The sequence below is a fragment of the Spinacia oleracea genome, chromosome 6, assembly GCF_020520425.1.
Source record: "Spinacia oleracea cultivar Varoflay chromosome 6, BTI_SOV_V1, whole genome shotgun sequence".
Classification (NCBI taxonomy): domain Eukaryota; kingdom Viridiplantae; phylum Streptophyta; class Magnoliopsida; order Caryophyllales; family Amaranthaceae; genus Spinacia; species Spinacia oleracea.
Window position 1 is genome coordinate 88,801,818 of NC_079492.1, and position 20,924 is coordinate 88,822,741.

General features: G+C 36.3%; 1 protein-coding gene across 6 annotated transcripts; it reads left to right on the forward strand.

Moving 5' to 3' along the window:
- Window positions 1–5,564: 5,564 nt before the first annotated feature.
- Window positions 5,565–20,296, forward strand: LOC110796243 (cleavage stimulating factor 64). 6 transcript variants are annotated; one of them, XM_056830907.1, is made up of 11 exons: window positions 5,566–5,800; window positions 5,906–5,984; window positions 6,934–6,999; window positions 7,243–7,417; window positions 10,264–10,297; window positions 10,412–10,653; window positions 10,727–10,804; window positions 12,333–12,368; window positions 12,469–12,924; window positions 13,159–13,485; window positions 19,751–20,296. In XM_056830907.1, the coding sequence occupies exons 1-11, from the start codon at window positions 5,767–5,769 to the stop codon at window positions 19,871–19,873; spliced, it is 1,650 nt and encodes a 549-aa protein (XP_056686885.1). In that variant the 5' UTR covers window positions 5,566–5,766; the 3' UTR covers window positions 19,874–20,296. The 6 variants fall into 6 exon arrangements, with proteins under 6 accessions (XP_056686886.1, XP_056686887.1, XP_056686885.1 ...); XM_056830906.1 differs by having other exon boundaries at window positions 5,568–5,800; window positions 12,463–12,924; XM_056830908.1 differs by lacking the exon at window positions 10,727–10,804 and having other exon boundaries at window positions 5,565–5,800; window positions 12,463–12,924.
- Window positions 20,297–20,924: the final 628 nt, after the last annotated feature.

Here is a 20,924-nt window from a genome sequence, read left to right on the forward strand (position 1 = left end):
CAGTCGTCACTAATTTCAGCCTCCTCCCCTGTGCCAGCCCCACTGCCCTCACCCATTTCCGAAATTAACATTAATGGATAACTCTTAAACTAACCCCCAACTGAAAAAATAAAAAAGTCACTAATTCATCAAATGTCGAGGAAGAAGAAGAGGAGAACAAGACGAAGAAGAGGAGCACAAGAAGAAGAAGATGAACATATATTTTTTTTTGGAAGGCTGAGTTCAAAATTCTCGAAGAAGAAGCAAGCTGAAGAAAATGGTGGTAGAACTTGGAGCTCTTAATTGAAAGAGGAACTCAGATGGGGAAAGGGGGAAAAATATTTGCCATGTCATACTTGCGAAATCATCATCCTGTTTTACCAATTTACTATTCCGTTATGCTTTCCCCCCCCCCAAAAAAAAACTATTTCCAATTACTTTTAGCTTTTTATTTAGGTGTGATATGTTTTAGCAAAAACATATCTGATATTTATTTGCACTTCCTCCAATTATAGTACCAATTGTCTAAATGGGTACATATATAGTATCAAATTTTGTTTCCTTTACATCTCCTTCTCTATGGTACATACTCTTTAACCTTCTTATGTCAATGGTACATGTGAAGTACCAATTCCATTTTTACTGTTGCATTTCAAATAAACCGAAACATCAATTTGAAATTCAATACAAACATCAATTATTGACATTTGCAAAATTCAATAAATAATTATTTCAATCTTTACATTGAAAATTTATATCTCAAACTTTTGTTAGAGATCGACAAAGTATTTATTCAAAATAAAAAAAAATACATATTTGGAAATTTCTACACACCTTCAGTACTTGTAAACAAATTCGAAACTGACCACGAATTCAAGCAATTATGGGGTAGTTTGTACCAAACTCTATTCTTGTTTTCTTTCTCTCTCCTTTAAAGAACTATGTTCTTCCTTTCTTTCTCTCTCCTCTCCAAGCACCATAATTCTGAAACTACAAAAGATGATACTCCCTCCGAATCTAAATGTTTTTCCACTTCCCTTTGGCACACATGCCAATGCACATTTTACATTTAATATCTCTAGTTACATATATTAAAAAGTATAAAATTTTCATATTGTTAAAGTACTCGTTGAAACGAATCAAATAAGACCCCACATGAGTATGTTTTTTTTTCTTATATATTGAACGTAATTCAGAAGATTTTCTTTAATTGTGAATAGTGTCAAAATTCTAAATGGAAAAACATTTAGATTCGGAGGGAATACCAATTTACCTCCAACTTTCCCTCCAAATATCCAATGTATTTTCGCGAAAATTTTCCACCATATTTTCCCCCTTGTTTTTTCCCCACACTCCGTTTTCCGTTACGGTGAAAAAGTACACTTTCAGACTTTCTTTTCCACTTCTCCTTTAGAGCACTCTCACCAGTGAGGAAAAACGTTCCTCACGGGTGAAAAACGGTGAGAAATAAAAAGCTCGCACACCACACCAATGGGTAAAATGTAAAAAGCTCACGAGAAAACTTGAAAAAACATGCGGGGCGTTCTAATTCTACAAATTGTTCACCAAAACAAATGGGACCCGCGTTCTTACATTTGCAGAGGAAATGGACAAGAATAAGTACATGCATTTACTGCCAACCATAATTGCATACAAGATTGTCGAATAAATACAAAAAAAAAAAAGAACATTGTTTATGCTGACTGGGCGCAACATGAGGCCCAATGGGCGCTTGACATTTGTCTGAATTAGCATCATCAACCAATTACAAAATTCGGTGCAAATTGTAATGGCTATTTTATTAAACGGATATTTTAGCCGAAAATAATAATAAAAAAATAATTATTATTATACCAACGGTCATTAAATTTCAAGATCTATAAATAGAGACCCATTTTGCTATATTTTGACACACTTTCAAAAATCATTTTTCTCTCTCTAAAATTATCAAAATCAAATTTCAAACTAAATATTTCAATTAAATTTAGAGTATTAAAAATATGTAAATATCTGAATATATATAAAAATAACGTAAATAAAATAATTTATCTTAATTAATTGTTAGTATTCATTTAAGTTATTAATATAATTGAATAAAAAAAAATGGATGGAGTATATGAGAGATAGAAAGTGTGGTGGGTTTAGTGAATAGTAAAAGTAAGATTGGTGAGGAGATTTTTTAGTTCATTGGTGGGATGAATTTGTTGTAGAAAAGTTTGTTTGTGAGAAAAATGATGTGGATGAGTAAGAAAGTGGTTGAGAGATAGTGGTGAGATTTATTTTTCCCCATTGATGAGAGTGGTCTTAGAGCACCCACAATGACAAACTACAATAGTTGTAGTTTTATTTGCCAACTCATATTTATTAGCTACAACCCTCTTAGACTACAATGGTAAGCTACAACATCATGTGTTTTATATGGGTCCCACATATCCATATTTATAAATTTCAAATATTATATTAGATGTTAATTAAAAGAAAAAATACAAAAGTTGAACAATAGGGATCACAATGGATGAAAAATCAGAAACTTGGTAGTGGTCCCTTAGAGAAAAAGACAAGTATTGCAACAGCAACAATATTTTTTGCAAGGAATTGAAATTCACGATGCACTAATATTGATGTGTTTGATTCACTCTCCTACTTATCAAGTGAATGTGGGTCAAGCTAAAATTTACCAAGCGATGTCGCTTTGTGGAGCTACATCGCTCAATGGAGCTAGACCATCAAATACTTCAGCATTGGTGAAGCTACATGCTCTAATTAAATAAATATTGCAAGCAAGTCTTCAAAGGCACCGCTGCTGTTGCTCTTATAATTAATTGTTTTATATTATTTAATGGAAAATTTGTAATTATTAATCCAACCTTTGCCCGGTTTTCTTTAATGAAGCCTACCTATGCGATATTTCTAAATAATCCAACCTTTATGACCCAACTACTATTATTAAGCCTAACAAGTTACTAACCTGCTGTAAGCGGTATTCACCTTTACTTGGCATATAATAGTTATAATTTTTTCCCCTCCTTTTCTTTAATTGTTGTTTTAATTTTCGTTCCTCTCTCCTCTGCGATTATCTGCTTCATCTCTGCACTCCTCTCCATTATTTCTCTTCTACCTCTTCTCCACCATTGTTGATCCCTCATACCTCTCCATTCGAAGTTCATCAAAAATAATCAGCAATTGCTATGGCTGGGGTAGAGCAATTGTCTGTTGGATCTAGATCTTCTTCAAATCAAGGTTTTTTTCTCTAAATTTTCAACAAGATCACAATAAACAACATCCCACAACATAAAACATACATATTATTGCAACAGCTAGGATTTTTCCGAACTGGCCATCAAGGAAGCCCAAAATTCAAATTTTACCAAAAAATGAACAAAAACGCTAGGGTTCGTAAGTTCACCTTCAATTGTACGATTCTGGAGACGAATTTGAATGCGCGTGGATGAAGTCATCTATTTCCACAAGAAAATCGTTGATGATGTCATAAACCAGTACAATTGTGGTTGAAGCAGCAGTAATGGAGGAGAGAAGAATTGAAACACGGTGCAAAGAAGAGAAGGGTAAAGGGTTTTTTGAAAAAAAAAAAAATCCTTGTTTAGGTGGCAAGTGATGATGACGTGTCCAATATTTTAGGAAGGAAACCAACTTTAGGTTGTCAACGTTTTTAACGTTGACTTTGTAGCAGGTAACCGGTCATCTAGGCTTAATAATAGTAGTTGGGTCATAAAGGTCGGATTATTTAGAAATATCGCATAAGTAGGCTTAATTAAAGAAAACCGGGCAAAGGTTGGATTAATCTAATATATATATATATATAAAGGGGAGTTTTTTGGAGAGCATTTAGAGCGTCCACGTAGGATTATATAATTATAAAAATCGGAATTAGTTTTTTAAGATAATTAAAATTAAATTTATCTTTTTAATAATAAGAGTTCTTGAGATAATAAACTCCGATATGATGATATTGAGCGATAAGATAAACATCAAAAATATGTAAAAAAAAAGGATAAATACAAATATTGTAAGCTAATAAATTTAACCTTTTTAATAATTAGAGTTCTTGAGATAATAAACTCTGATGGATCACATAGTATATAAACTCACAATGTGTATTGTGAATTCCACCAACGTAAGGAGATTGTGGAGGTTCATAGAGGTATGGCTGAGCAAGCGTTTAGACAACAAGTAGAATTTTGGCAGATGGACAGTTGACTAAAGCCAGGATGGAGCAACTAGATGAGGTGCAGAAGCAAGTTGGTTTGCCAGCAGAGTATGCTCAAAAGGTTAGAGAGAACAAGGTATTGAGACAGCTATTGGCCAAGGTAGGCTCAACATAAAACAAATTAGGGAACTCAAGGAAGCTGGTGTAAATATTGACAACATGATAGCAGTGAGCTTAAGGTTTTTTTTAGGAAAACAAAACAATACGAAAATACCCCGTGTTATTAAGAGTGAGGGTTGATATTTTATTTGGATGAGGGTTGATACTTTATCAACGAAAATATCAATATGTAGCCGAATCACATATCAATATTATTTTATTATGATAAGAAAACAATAAAGGATTTCTAGATAAGTTGTATTCCATATTAAATTCCACGATAAAGATTGAGTAATTCATACTTGTCAGATCTACAAATAGTTTTTACATCAAACAAAACAACATAACCTAAAGCACAAACAACCGTGGGAAACTAAAACCATCTACACGAACTCTATGCCTAGCTCGCATTTGACCATATTAAAAGTCATGTTAATTAAGATCACAAAAAAATAAGGTTCTACACGAACTCTATCCCTAGCTCGCATTTGACCACATTAAAAGTCATGTTAATTAAGATCACAAAAAAATAAGGATTGTTTTTATCTTTTTTATGATTAACTCATCATCAAAAGAGTTTAACCTAACAACAAGTATTAGATGTAGGACAAAAAGTACTTAATTTCATGATATGATATTATTTATCTTATTTAACATGTAGTTTAATTTTCAAAACAAGATATTAACACAAAACCGGGCATCGCACGGGTATAATACTAGTAATTACAAATTTTCCTTATCTATTACTTTATTACTATATAATAAAAGAGACACCAGGAATGACACGTGTCAATTCCTGGTGCGATTTTTTCCCGCCAAAAATCCTTTCCTAAAAAATATATTTAATTTATTCTATTTTTATTTTCTCTCCTTTTGTATAAATGTTTATAAATAGAAAAACTTATAGGATTATTAAATATGACATTATTAGACAATTTTGGTAATATTTAGTCAGATAGTCATATCAATAATAAAAAACATTCTTACTCAATATTTTGTTCATATTAAGCATATCAAATATTTAATTTGATCAAATCATCATATTAAACATATAAAATATATAATACGTAATAGAGCGAAATTATATGATAAAATGAGTATGTTCGAGATTTATTATTACGCAATAGATTTAAGGGATAAATATTTCAGTAAAAAAAAAAGGTCAATTAATAATTTTCAATATAACCGTGCGTGCACGGGATATAATCTAATTTAATTGATACTTGTGTCCAAATTTGCCACAACCCATTATGGCTCAAGACTTCCTCATAACCAACATCCCCCCAAGTTTATAGAATTGAAGCATTTGGAATCACCCTCGTATCATGTGACTCTGTGTGCTAATTTCCACAGTTATCTGAAACTGCACATTCAAATCCACATCTGAAAGCATCATCAATCAATGATGATGCGAAGAATGATGCAGAAGAGCTCATCCATGTCCTCTTCTCATTGATTTTATGGCCTCTACTCAGCAACACCGTTGCGTCTTCGGTTCGTCTTCTTCCTCTCTCTTCTATTTTTTGCGCAAATCTGGGTAAATCTTTCATTTTTTTGATTTTCATTTTTTCTGGGGACGAATTTTCTTTGAATTAACAGTTGGGAATATACCTTATGATGCAACTGAAGAACAGCTGATTCAAATTTGTGAAGAGGTCGGCCCCGTTGTTTCTTTCAGGTTGGTTTTTGTCCTCTTTTTTCCAATTTCCTCAATTATTTAGTTCTTTAAACTATACCCTGGTCTCAACTAAACACTACTTAGTGGTACTGCTATTCCAAAAATTAATGTTTGTTAGAATAATAATAAAGTTGGGTGTTAGAATTTTGTGCTTCAATTACTGAGGTTTTAGATTTAGTTGGAGAATTATGTTGCTTCGAGTGCGAGTGGGTTGTGGCAGGGGCTGATCAAGGGTATTTTCTTGGAATCGGGTGGCAGATTTTGTTTGTTTAAGCAAAATTTAGCATAATTGTTGAATTTGAAATTGAAATTGAAATTAACTTCTAATGCGAGGGAAAATCTTTAATGACAATAGTAGCATTGTCTTGAATGGATTATCATCATTTTTGGAAGCGCTCCAACATTTTTGTTTCAAAGGTTTCGAGTTTACTTTGTTTCTATGAAGCGACAATGCGATAGAATGATTAGTCATCAATTGACTCTATATACCATTACATATACCACTTTCTCTAGGAAAATGCTGACTGTGGGATGCAATTCGCTTATATATGCCCTTGTTTCTTGTTTCTTTTTTTTGTTGTTGGCAAATATGAGTTATTGATAGGTAGGTTGCTGACCTTGTGGTAAAATAGTTTAGACTAGGAAACATAAACTGACTTTTAAAAGATTGCATTAGATCAAGGATGCCGTTGCATTTTTTTGTTGGGCTCCAACATGCAAACTCATTTTGGTAACCTTAAGGTGCCCACTATATCATAGTAACCATAATTGTACCATTAATTAGGATTAAAGGTGTAAAGTGTAAACTATTCAATTTTTATCAATTTTTGTTTTCATTGGTAGTGCTTGTTGAACTTGAACTTTGGATTACAATACAATATGTTTGTAAGTTGAAGGCATTTATATTCGTGTACTATTTTGATTTGATGACCAAGAGGTTTCTTTTTAGGTTTAGAGAAACACAATTCTTGAGACATCAAAGTCAAACTAAGAGGATCTTTGACATCTCCCTCCCGTACGTATTTGTTAGATTTCCTCTATGTTGATGATTGTTGTATGCTTTGTGGGGAGGAAAAACTTATATTGTACTTTTAATTTCTAAGACATATCTTAAAGGGAAACTTTAGACATCTTTTGGGGTCTCATAGATCAAGTTTCATGTTGTATAAAATGATCTGAATATTGGGAAGTGCTTTCACAGATCTAGGAATTCACATTTCCTATGTAATAATATTATTTTCATAACTTCCATTTTCAGATTGGTTATAGATCGTGACACTGGGAAGCCAAAAGGTTATGGATTTTGTGAGTATAAAGATGAAGAAACAGCACTCAGTGCTCGCCGTAATCTTCAGGGTTATGAGATTAATGGTCGGCAGTTGAGAGTAGATTTTGCTGAAAATGACAAAGGCGCTGATAGAAATCGTGAACAGGTGGTTTTTATAGTCCATGGCTCGTTCAATCGTTCTTTTAGGGATTGTTCGGTATCTTTTTTTGTTTTTTATTAAACTCAAAACCAAAATATGAAAACCATGAAAAGTAGTTTTCAGTTTCAAAAATCAACCTAATTACTGTAGGTATGACCATTTTTTCATTCATGATTCAATCTAAGTCATATGACTTTTAAAACCAAAAACTGGAAACTAACAGTGATACTGAACGAGCCCTTAAGTTTAAAATCCCATGGTATGTGGTTTTGTTTTATTCATTGTGTTATTGGGCTGTCATAAATAAATTCCTTAGTGCAGAATACACTATTGACTATTGAGTAAAACTGTGGTAAACATAGTAATCCAAGGTGGTAAACATAGTAATCCAAGGTCAGGCATTAGCACAGACACAGTGCATGGTATGAAAAGATAATCCTTTGACTAGTCTGGAATCCCAACTCTTTTTTCCCCACATTATAAAGATAAATAAAAACTTGCTCTTAAAATTCTGTTAATGGTTCTGCTTGATTAACCAATATTTTCAACCGTGTACAATCAATTTTTTTACTCCTCTGACCATGCACTATCATAGTTTTTATAAAAATAAATTGATCAATTCTTTTTTTTTTTTCTTTCCATTTGCTGGTTGAATGTATAAAATTGAATGTAGGGTTTTATGCTTGAACAACGCGACTTTGTTTGAGAGCAAAATTTTCGTTCACAAGCAGTTCAAGAAAGCATTCCCTTTTAATATACTTCCTCCATTTTTTTATAATTGCACCATCTGAGATTTCACGCTTGCCAATGCACTATTTTAACCACTAATATATCTCATTATACATTTAAAAAAATTATAAAAAATTGATAATTTGAAAGTATATTTCGAGACGAATCTAACAAGATCCCACATGAATATATTTTCCTTACATATAAATCACATAAAATAACATATAAGAATATGGGAATAGTGCTAAAACCCAGATGGTGCAATTATTAAAAAAAATGGAGGAAGTAAGTGTTAAGAGTTGTTAGACTAAACTTTTGGACAAAAATGGAGTTGAGGCGAGTGCAAAGTAGGAATATTGCATCTTTATTACGTAAATGGTTCTTGTTTCTTTATCAAAGGTTCCTTCAGTTCCTTTTTCCACTTCAGCTCTCTTTCTTTCCTCATCTTTTGATGAATTTATTTTACCATTTGACTTCTGATGGATATGATAGATATCCCTTTTGATTTTGCTGGAGTGTATAAATCAAAGAGGAGGTTTGAAGGACTCTTTAGAATGAGAGTAGGTGAACTGATGGCTAGTAACCTTTAACATGTTGTGGTGGTGAAACAAGCGTGAATTAGTGGGCTATGAAGAAAGGAAGTGATGTATTCTGATTGTAGTTGTTAATTGGACTGTTGTAGTGTTGTTAACTCAATCGAAAGACCTAACTGGGAGTTGGACTCTTGGGTTTTTTGAGGTCCTGAGGATGAAGGAGAGTTGTGCAATTTCAAGTTTGTGGAACATGTGAAAACTCTAGCTCTGAGATCACGATGATTTTGAGAGGCTGTAAGTCTGTGAGCATATCTTGAGTTGTGACACCTTCTGTTGCTGCTTATTTCCTTGCTAATGGTTACAGTGACGGGAATTTTATTGAAAACATGTCCTTTACATCCTTTGGTCCATTTCCGATGGAGCCAAAGATTCATTTGTTCTTTTGGTTGTGGGATGTAATGGACTAAATCAAAATGGCTCTGAAAATCTCTTCGCTTCCATTCCATGAAGTAGAAGATGGTCGTCCCGTTGTTGTCCCGTTATCGCTTTTGGGTCACTTGGAAACAACCTCTCTGCAATTGCAGGGGTAAGGTTGCGTACACCCGACCCCCCCCCCCCCCCCTTACCCCGCTTCTGAGCCTCTTTGAGGCAATGGGGTAATGATAATGATAATGAATGATGTCCTTCACATCCTTTTGCTGCAATGCAGCAGCAGAGAGGTGGGAGTGAGAATGTTGAGATAGGCCAGACAAAAAAGGGGCCTTGTGAATTGAGGAGAGGGGGCGTAGGGAGGCCAGTGAAAGGTTAAGATTGTGGTGAAACAACATATCTTAAACGTGGACAAGTTGTTCTCGCTGTGCTGCTTTTTAACGATTTGCAAATGAGACTTATGTTGAGGTGCATACATGGATTAAATGCTAGCAGGTATTACATTAGAAAAGAGAGACTGGTAGATGATCTAAAGACAGTGAGGTTCCTCAATGTGGAAGGTTTTATCTCTGGTGGAAGGGATCTGCTGCTGGAGGCACGTGGACAAACAATGTTGAGGGTGAATAGGAGTTTCCTGTTTGAGGATTGCCGGCTGTTGGTGTTTAAGATACTAAGCTCTTTAAAAGAATGATTTGGAGAATTGTTAATGCAGCACAACCAAGATTCCAGTACTCGAGGGGGGTACAAACAAATGAGATTCTCCCAATTTCCAACCCTAGGACAAACTACTGTCATAAGAGTATAAATTAAAGTCACTTTAGGTTGCATAAATAAAATGGTGATTAGGATCAAGTTCTTATGGACATGTGGTGTTTAAGCTAGTTGGTCCAATAAGAGAGGAAGTCTATTCTAAGAACTAGAACTGGAATTGGCAGCTTTAAAATTCGTACCTGGGTGTCAATTATTTTGGGTTAGGATTAAAAAGGGTTTTCTTTGTAGGCATTGACTCCTTATGATTCTTGTAGTTATATTTCTTGAATTAGGTACATCATGTCCTCAGTCTTTCATTTCCGCATCTTTTCCTCTGGGTAAAAAAGGGAATGGCGATTTTTTGCTCTTTTGATTGTAAGTACTCAAAATTGCTCCTATTTCTCACTGCAGGGTAGGGGTGGACCAGGACTGGCTACAAATGTGGGTTAGTTTAGTTTCTTCCTCAACTGTTTCAGCTTTTAGAGGTCTACCTTTATCTTTTTTCATATGGAGGCTTAGACCTGTGAATAGTATCCTAATGGAGTTGCTATGTTGACAGATGCTCAGAAGCAGGTAGGAAGCCCAGCTACCCTTGGAGATGCAACATTTTATCAGCCAATTGGCCTCCCAATAGCTATGACTGCTTCTTCTGTCATGGCAGGAGCTCTTGGTGGTTCTCAGACTGGTCAGGTAAATCAAAATGGTTTGCAGAATCAGTCACTTATTGGCAATGACCCTTTAACCCATCATCTAGCCAACATGTCCAGGAGTCAACTGAATCAAGTTATAAGTGAAATGAAGGTAAATATTGCAAAAGAGCTGCTTTCAAGAATTATTTTACATGTTCATGTATTTACTGTCAATCTGGTTCTAGATGCTTTCTATGCAAAACAAGGACCTTGCACGTCAACTTTTGCTTGTGAGCCCACAGCTTCCAAAAGCTCTTTTTCAGGTTCTCTTCAACTCTGACCTACTTCCATTGATTTATAAATTCAATTTGTACTTTCTCTCTGGGTGTAGCAACGGATTTAACCTCCAGGCTTCAGTTTATGGTAGTGACCTCACCTGAACAGAAGTAGGGAAGTTAGTTGGAGGGTGGGGTGGGGGGGGGGGGGGGGGGGGTGGGTATGATATCCTCTGTATATATAGAAGCAGAAATGTCATTGTCGAGCAAGCTTCTGATGGTTAATTTACTATGATTATGATGTAGTTCGTGTCGCAAAAGCTTTTCATCATTAAGGTTGAATAAGTCTATGATTGGGAATTTGGGATCGTCTTGGCTCTCCACCAGTGTTACCCATAGAGCGGTGCTGTAGGGACCTATTATGCAAGTTGGCCTGTTCTGTGGTTCATGCTGTAGATAACATGATATGCTTTTGGTTTGTGGTATATTGGTTTGATGTTCAGTTTGCTAATCAATCTTTAATACCAGTGTTACAGCTTTTTTCTTAAATTTTAAACTGCGTACACTTCTTTCTTATTCACACAATCCCCAAATCAGAATTATGTGCATGTTATCCCCGAGCTTTTTGCTTAAATTGCGTCCTTTATAAAAGTAAACTGGCTCATTCATATAAATCTCTCGGCTATTTGTAATTTTCTTAAAGTAGCTTAAAGGGGGAAGTTATCAGAAAATATGGCCACAGAAAGTTGAGAAGTCAAAGCGTAAAAATAATCACTGTAAAACCTCGCACTTAAACTTTTTAAGCTTTCAAGAGCGACTAGACACAAAAATAGCTTGCCATTCTGCCTACAGGTGCATGGTGTATTTGTATGGTCATAACCACCGATTGTTTGATGAGTAACAGTTTATCCTAAATAAATTAATAATCCTGTAATAATTTATCTGAAATACGACAATCTTGACCTTTGAATGTGCTGAATTGTTGGTAATTCTCTGAAAAACTCACTGGGGGGGTATGAGGCGTTTATTATGATTTGCTCTTTATTTCAATTTGACCTATGTTTTCTTCTCAGGTCTGGCACAATAATAGTGATATTAATCTGGGAAGTCATATTAGTTCCTTGTAGTATCATTGTCATGGTTCTCTTTAAAGTTCAAACATTTTGATTTTATGAATTGGTTTATGTTTATTTTAGGAGCTTTTAGAAACAACTTGATTAATTTTCTTTCTCCTTCACTACGCAGTGCTGAATCAGCATTTCACCATGTAGATGTAGGACACTGATACGATCTTGGCTTTGTAATTAATTGCTGCCAACACTGCTGGTTAATCCTTTTTATTTTCTGGAGTTGTTATTTTTGTTTTATTTTATTTATTCTTGTTGTGGGTTTCTTGGTGTCCTGTCTGTGTTGCGGAATCCCAAAGCTGATAGTTGTTAAGAATATTTTTAAGTGATGTTTTATTGGCTGAGTAGGTTGTGTTTTTGTTACATATGTTGTTTGTTCCAAAAATCAAGTTTCAAAATGCGTTCTGTGCCAAACGTTCTTACTTCTTTTTGTTTGTACTCGAGTGCAGGCACAAATAATATTGGGGATGGTGACACCACAAATGGTATGTTAAGGAAGCTATGACAGTATCATAATAGGTTTTTTCAATTTTACCTATTCAAATTATTAGAATAACCCTTACGTTCTAGTACCTTCAGTTGCAGATGCCAAATCTAAGGCAACAGACCCCAAATGCAGCTGTTCCAACACCACAGCCTCCAATGCAACATACCATCCAGGGACACCGTCCACCTGTTCAGACTCTTCCCGGGTTGCCCTCTTTCACTCCGTTATCCTCTGTGTCCCAGAATCCTTTGGCACACAACCAGTTCTCAGCACCCTTGCCACTTCATCCACAACAGCGACCTCAGTTACCAAATCTTAACCAGATGGTCCCACCATCACAAAATACAGTTCCTGCACATTCTGGGCCCTCAACACGAATCTCTACACGTCCACAATCTCTAAGTGGACTGCCACCTGTATCTTCCTCTTCATTTAGGCCTGTTCAAGCTCCACCATTGCAACATCCAGGACATGCTGGTATGAAAACCACTCAAAATGTAAACATTCAGCCTACCTTTCAAAGCCGTTCAATACCATCAGATCCCGGATATAAGGTTAGAGAGTTACCCTGTATCTTCTCATGGTTTAGTAGGTGATAAAAAGTTAAAAAATGGGACATAATTTGAACATTTTGGAGCTATGAACTCAGTAGAGCATGATAAATATTTGAGGGGGCATGGGAAAAGAGGAGAGTCATGTTTCATAATGCAAAGGTAGTAGCCTTTTTAGTAATATGACTAATATCTCTGTTGGAGAATTGATTTTGTGAATAATTGGTGCTATATCAGGTTGCCTCTTCAGTACCCCCGGCTTCGGTGGAGGCTATTAAAAAGGACACTCCCGTACGTGCAAAAACATTCAGGGATACAACTTTGGCAAGTCGGACAAACACCTTGACGAACTTGCCTTCAGTAGCTTCGCTATCTGATTATAAAGATTCTCAAGATCAGATGGTTCGTCCTTCAAAAGTTATGAAGTTGAATAATGAAAGAGGTACTCCTTTCTCATCTGCTGGATTAGCTACACCAAGCGCCACTGCCGTTGCAAGTAGCTCTGGTGCAGCTGGTCAAAGCTCTAGCCTAGAAGTGCAGAATATGGAGAAACAAGCCCCACAGGTATTTTGGTGCAGATTGCCTCTGACATTCGCTTCATTCATTCATAAATCCTTCCTTCAGCTTTAAAAAAACTTGCCTTCTTTTTTTCTCCAGCTAGCTAGCTTTTCAGGAAAAAATTTCAATTTTTTAAAACCTTATGTGAGAATTTGGACTCAGTGGTGGTGTTCGGTTATGGGACGAGTGGCAATGATAATTGGAATTTATTGAGTGTCAAAAGGCCCGAATTGCATGTAGAGTATTATCACTAATAGTATCTTGAGATTTGGAAATGGGTGCTTATTGAAATCAATCCTTAATATTTATAACAACAACAATATAATTGTGATTATTATTTGTTGCTGTTAATAATTATAATAAGGTTTTTTTGCCAAAAAGGACCTTTTATAAACGTTTTTTTGCGAGAAAGGACCTTTTATGACGAAATTGGTGAAATGGGACCTAAAACATAAATTTTTTTGTTGATTGGGACCTTTTGCCGGTTTCTTGGAGTTGACAGATTCCGGCAACAACTTTGACACGTGGCAACCGGAGAAGGCCACGTGTCCATTTAATGATTTAAAAAAAAAAAAAAAATCCCCCAATAAAAAAAAAAATATCGATTTTTTTTTTGCCCCAAATCGGTTTTTTTTTTTTTTTTGCCCCAAATCGATAATTTTTTTTTGTGCCCCAAATCGATTTTTTTTTTGCCCCAATCGATTTTTTTTTTGCTCCAATTCTCCCTCCAAAATCCCAATTGCCTTAAAGTTCGTCGCTGAAATTGTCTGCCACGAATTGTTATTCATAGCCACATGAATGAGGTTTGCTATTTTTCCCCCTCAAATTCCTCCTCAATTGTTCTAATTTTGCGTCGAAAAAATTAGGGTTCTTCGCAAAATTGGGGCATAAAAAAAGAAATTCGATTTGGGGCAAAAAAAAAAAATCGATAAATTTTTTTTTTTAGGCAAAATATTTTTTTACTTTTGTTGGGCAATTTTTTTTAATTTTTTAATCATTAAATGGACAAGTGGCACTCTCCGGTTGCCACGTGTCAAAGTCGTTGCCGGAATCTTGGGTCAACTCCAAAAAACCGGCAAAAGGTCCCAATCAACAAAAAAATTTATGTTTTAGGTCCCATTTCACCAATTTCGTCATAAAAGGTACTTTCTCGCAAAAAACCGTTTATAAAAGGTCCTTTTTGGCAAAAAATCCTTATAATAATTCCTCTTGGTTCACTAAAATTTATATGCGAGTAAATGCAGATGTAGTTTTGATTAAAAATGGAGCTGAAGGAGGAGCTTGACACTTGGGTAGTGGATACCATCAGGCTCCGATCCATCGGTTTCAACTGTGGATTTGCCACTTTTATATATCCTATAAACGAAAATTAGAATTTAAAAATTCCCACCCTGGGCTGGTCTTCTTAAAATAATGGTCCTTGACCTGATGATAACCGGCATAACGAGTTAGCGTCACACACTCACACGTTTCCCTTTGTAATTGGTCTACCCTTTTAATTTTAGTTTAATTAAAAATTATCCTCGCTTTCCTCTCCCTCCACAGCACTTTTCTCTCTCCATCTCCACAACCCCATTGCTCCTCTCTGTGTCCCCCCCCCCCCCCCCAGCCTCGACCCTTTCTTTTTCTTTCAAACAAACTGATGTACTGATAATGGCGGATGCAGATATTGTTAATATTATTAATAATACGGTTTTTTCATGAAATGCCCCTGAGGTTTCACGAAATTCACCAAATACCCCTGCGCGTTTCAAAATTCATATTATACCCCTATTTTTTTCGTACTGTTCACCAAATACCCCTATTTGGACCTTCCGTTAGTCCTCCGTTAAGTCATGTTTATAATTCACCAAATACACCTATTTATAAATTTTTTTAACAATATACACCTATTTTAAACCTATTTGCACCAAATACCCAAATTGCTTTTAAATTGCAGAATGTATAAGGGGAACAAAGAAACTTCAAAGTTCACCAAACTTCAATTGAGATGGAGACATTTGCAGTCAATGATAGAAATACAGGGAGAAAGATAAGCTTACATATACAAAGAGTGTAATGCCCATAGAGCTTTTCTCAACAAACTAATAAGTTAGCTACACTCTCTTCTTTAGAATGAGTGAACGACCAGGACACCCTCTAACAATTTTCCAAACCTCAACCGTTATACGTTTAAATGTTACCTAGATTTCATATTACTTGAGGCATGCTCTTGAAAAACAGAGTTGTACAAACACATACAATAGCAATGGCAACAAGCGACATCACTTACTCCTAAGCAACAACAATGGATAAGTATGTTATATGTGTATAAATCTGGTTCACATATAGAACCCACCATGTTCTCTTGGACAGTGGCCTTGGCTTCATCAAGTTTTCTAGTACCAAGGAAGCATTATCTGATGAACTTATATCTTTACGCTTGTTCTTTCCATCTCCTTTATGATAAAAAATACTATCGTCCCATGTCCCAAATACTGTTGCTACTCTGCTCCCAACGCCATCTTCAACACAACCTTGAACCTGCAGGGAAATTGATTGTAGAAACAATCACAAACAAGAGACCAAAACATCACAATAAAGATAATCAATGCCATTAATTAGTGATGTGCACTGCTGTCAAGGACATTGATGACCCTTCATCCCATCAACTGTAACCATATACACAACTCAAAAAACCTTACAAGTGTAGGTTTTCAACCATAGATGAGAGATGAAAGACGACGGGAGTGCAAAAAGAAACCACAACAGATTGCTTTTACATACCCATTTACCAGAGTATTAAACAACACAACATTAGGCTCAGGAACTTTTCTCAACAGATCCCTTGCTTCACTGACTTGTCCTGCTTTAAACAACTCATTCATCAAAAACACATATGTTACAGCATTTGGGATGAAACCTCGAGCAAGCATCCGATCAACCAACTTGGATGCCTCATGAATACGGCTAACCTTACATAGACCTACAATAAGCTTTCATCACAACACCAAAGGTATATGCGGTTGGGGAAAGACCCCTATTCGACATATCATAAAACACATTGGGAGCAACCTCATGACAATTCCAGCAACCAAAATTTCCAATACAACATTGTAAGATTTGAAGGTAGGCTCAAAACCATAAACATTCCTCATATCCAACAACAACCTAGTGGATTGGCTAGGCAATCCAGCCTTTCCATAACACCTCATAATCAACATAAACAAGGACTCCTATGCGTGAATGGGGTTTGCAGTAAGCATCAGCATCAGGATCTGTGACCCTAAATTCCATTTGATTCAGAATTTTAAGCGATTCCTATTCGCCCAGATTCAGAATTGCGATTGTTCTTGAAAAATTAGCTTGATTATATTCTCGACTGATGGTAGAACTGTAGAAGTGGAGCTAGACGCCGTGCAAATTGCAGAATTGGGGGAGATTTTTCGGTCATTTGATCGAAACAACTACGGAAACTTGACTCAATTAGAGTTAGGATCGTTGTTGCGATAATTACGGTTGAACCCAGCGATCGGGTGGAAACCCTAATTCAAGCAGCAGATAAGAACAACAATGGAATCATTGAATTTTCGGAGTTTATTTCCCTGGCATCCCCTGATTTAATCCCAACAAAATGCCCAATTAGGCATTCCAAGCTGTTTGACATTGAAATATTTTTTGTTTTTGAAGAGATATAAAATGGCAGAAAGAAGAAGATGAATTGGGAAATTGGGAAAACTGGGAAGAAAGATGGTCGAACAACAGAGAGGAGAGGCGAGAGAGGAAGAGGAAGAGATAAAGGATTTTTTTTTTTTAAAAAAAGATAAATGTAAAATATTGGGTGAGTAAGGGTATAAAGGTAAACTAATGCTAACGGAGTATTAACGTCCGTTAAGTCTAGGGGTATTTGGTGCAAATAAGTTTGAATAGGGGTATAATATGAATTTTGAAACGCGCAGGGGTATTTGGTGAATTTCGTGAAACCTCAGGGGCATTTCATGAAAAAACCGTTAATAATATTAATGTCTGGAGCCTTTCACCATGACACCATTAAGGAAAAGCCTGAAAAAGAAGGTAGCAAGATGAAGAGGTGTTGCAATGACAACTTTACAATAACAGAGTTTTTAGCTGTAACTTTTCTTCGCACCTTCACCTCTTCTCAGGCTTTGGGCTGGCCACCAAAATACCCACAAACACCAGTACCCCCACCTCCTCCATTCACAAACAATAATAACAGCTCATGGTTCTATGGATGAGGAGGTGGTTTTTGGTGGTGATGGCAGAGGCGGAGGTGGACTTGGAGGAGGGTCTTTTTATTTCTCTCCTGCTTTACTGTTTTCCACCAACAGTTGGGGTCTGTCATTAATTCCTCCACCACCACCAATTTCCGAGTGACTTCTGTTCATGGGAGTGGTTGTTCGTATACTTATGGGTTTGGAGATGGGTTGTTTGGGTATGGGCCTGGGAATGGAGGTGCAGCAGGGTGTAATTTTGAGCTTGATAGTAATTATAATTAATAACAATGTTAACACTAATAATGGATTCTTAATGGGGGCGGCAGCTAATGCTTCTGCGGCTTCTCATCCTGCTGCTTAATAGCTGTTGTGGTGGTCTATTGGTGGCGCCTCTTGCTAGTTACTACTTACTATGACGATGCTGCCTTTGCCGGTGGTGGGTTTTATACCGGAATGGGAATGGATAATGGGGTCGAGAATGAGGCCGGCGGCAAAGAGATGTGGTGGGGAGTGAAAGGGTGTGTGTCTTGGTGTGTATTGTGGTTCACAAGGTGGTGAAGGCCAATGCACATGTCAACATGGGAGGGAGGGAATTTGACTTAATTAAAAAACAATTACGAGCTTTTTAGGTTGCAGGTCATTTGGAACATTTTAAGAAGATACCCCTAAAAGTTGGGATTATTCCCAATTAATCAAAAGGTGAGAGTATTGTCCATTTCCAATGGAGCCAACGATTCATTTGTTCTTTTGGCTGTGGGATGTAATGGAATAAATCAAAATGACTCTTATAACCTCTTCGCTTCCTTTTCATGAAGTAGAAGATGGTCGTTCGGTTGTCGTCCCATTATCGCTTTCGGGTCAATTTGAAACAACTTCTCCGCAATTGCAGGGGTAAGGTTGCGTACGTCCGACCCCCCTTACCCCGCTTCTTGCGGGAGCCTCTTTGAGGCATTGGGGTAATGATAATGAGTGATGAATCAAAAGGTGGGAGTAGTGTGGGACTATTTGAAGAAGACCGTCTAAACATTGAATTATTAAAATCAGTTTTTCCTCCTATAAATGGATTTTTACAACTCCGTCTATCCTAGAATGGTTAGGCCTGTCCTATTCTCTTAATTATAAAAGGATATGAAACTAATTAATTTTCAGTACCCTAACTGTGCTGATACACTTCAATTAAATTTTACTTTTTTATTTCACTCATTACATGCTTGAAATGTTTTGTATCCTCTCATATGATCATATCCAGAAAGAAAGAAAGGTCCACTATCACAGTGATTGAAGAACAAAGGGCCAAAACATTTTAGTTAATATACTCCCAAATTTCCAATAATTTGGTTTATCATTTCTGGGTACATATATGCACTAATTCACTAAGCATTTACATGGAAACCTGTTGCACGATTTAATATTAATCGTTTTAGGCAATAAAAGAAATCTCATTAGTAAGCTGTAGAAAAACTATGAAGTGTATGTGTGTGTGTGTGTGTGTGTTTGTGTGGCGGTGTTACTTCAGAAGTCCATCAGAAATGAAGAATAACAGAAGTCTAATATCAAATTATATCAGAAAGAAATTTAGGGAATGTGCTATGAGTGTGTGGCCAAAGAGAAGCTAGTTACATGAACATCGCTCGATCCCATGAGGAAACTAAAGAAGACCACAAACTATGAACATTCCCATCATTTCTCTCCTGCCGTTGCACACTTGCATAGAGCACCCGGTCATATTATTATATGCCCTTATGCCTGGCAAACTTCATTTACTGTATTTGTAGTCAGATTTTCCGCTAATCTTCATGTAGTCCGATATGATGTTGCAAAAATCACTGATGCCCGATATGATGTAGTCCGATATGATGTTGCAAAAATCACTGGAATGATGCAACATGTTTATACAAGTAGCTAAGTTGTGAAGAGTAATACTTTAGGACCCATAATATAATATCTTGGTATAGAAATTCTTGTGCTTATCTGCTCTATGTTGTTTATTACTCCGTAGTTGTTTTATATTGAATAAGCATAGTTAAAACTAATTTATGATATTTTGTTGGTTGCAGTTTCCACCTGATGTAGATCCTGCCTTGTTGCAACAAGTACTCAACCTTACTCCTGAACAACTGAGTTCACTACCCCCTGAACAGCAACTACAAGTCATTCAACTACAGCAGATGCTCAGATGAAAATCAAATGAATTTGAAGTATCACATGAGATCTTATCGTGCGTGCACTGGAAAGATCCTTATCTTAACACCTCCAAGTTTCGCGTGTGGATAAGGGAGCAGGTTAACACATGTATTAACATTTAACTCACGCTTCCTACGAGGGCAACCAGGTTCTGAGGTGCTATAAAGCATCTGATTCTTTGTAATTGTTGTGAGCCTTTATAGAGAAATACATAAACCAACTATAATCATTTATAGAAAAAAGGTAATATTTTTGAAAACCAACTATAATCATTTATAGAAAAAAGGTAATATTTTTGAGCAGTTGTCTTGTAGTCATGAAAGTTTGGTGGCTCTGGTTGTTGTTACCAATACTCTTTCCCTTTATCTTCCTCTTGAGACAAAATGTACCTTACATATTTCATAGAACCACAATTTTCACAGTCTTTCTCTGTTTAGGTGGCCTTAGCATTATTTTTCTATTTTGGGAAATTCGTGTATAAATTTATTCAGGCGCGTTTGGTTTGTAAGATGTAGGGGTTCAGAATGAAGAATGGTCTCTATGTTTAGTTTGATTTATGCATTCATCTTATCTCTTTTTTCAGATTCCGTTTACCCTTTCGAACGATAAATTGTTTTAATATATATTTGTAATATTTTAATTTTCACTAGGCGGAGTGTCACGGTCCGAGTGTTTTGACACCGGATCGTGCGGCGCGCTCTTGCCTATGGTGCGGCAAGGGCGCAAGCCTTGTGCGGAAAGTGAATCTCAAGGCTCGGGGCACGAGCGGGTGTTTACTTTAGAATGGACACTCTTGCCTATTGGCGACAAGAGCGAGGGTCGAGGTCGAGGGTCGAGCGAGGCGCTTGTGCGCACAGCAGGCACAAGCGGGACCGTTGACGAGAGTGTATCTGTTTTGAGGGAGACTTCGTTGGGTTTTAGAAAGCTTAAAAGCATGCGACAACACAATATCTATAAAGACTAGCAACAATACATGAATTAAGCAAATGCAACTTCTGATGAGAGGTATTGGTTCATACCCCTCATAGAGGTTTATTTTGAATTAGC

Excerpts from the sequence above, each read along its gene's own strand:
- LOC110796243 (XM_056830906.1), top strand. The coding sequence starts at position 5,767 with ATGGCCTCTACTCAGCAACACCGTTGCGTCTTCG. Across the intron at positions 12,369-12,462 it reads GGATGGTGACACCACAAATG|TTGCAGATGCCAAATCTAAG; the intron begins GTATGTTAAGGA and ends TAGTACCTTCAG. Across the intron at positions 13,486-19,750 it reads TGGAGAAACAAGCCCCACAG|TTTCCACCTGATGTAGATCC; the intron begins GTATTTTGGTGC and ends TGTTGGTTGCAG.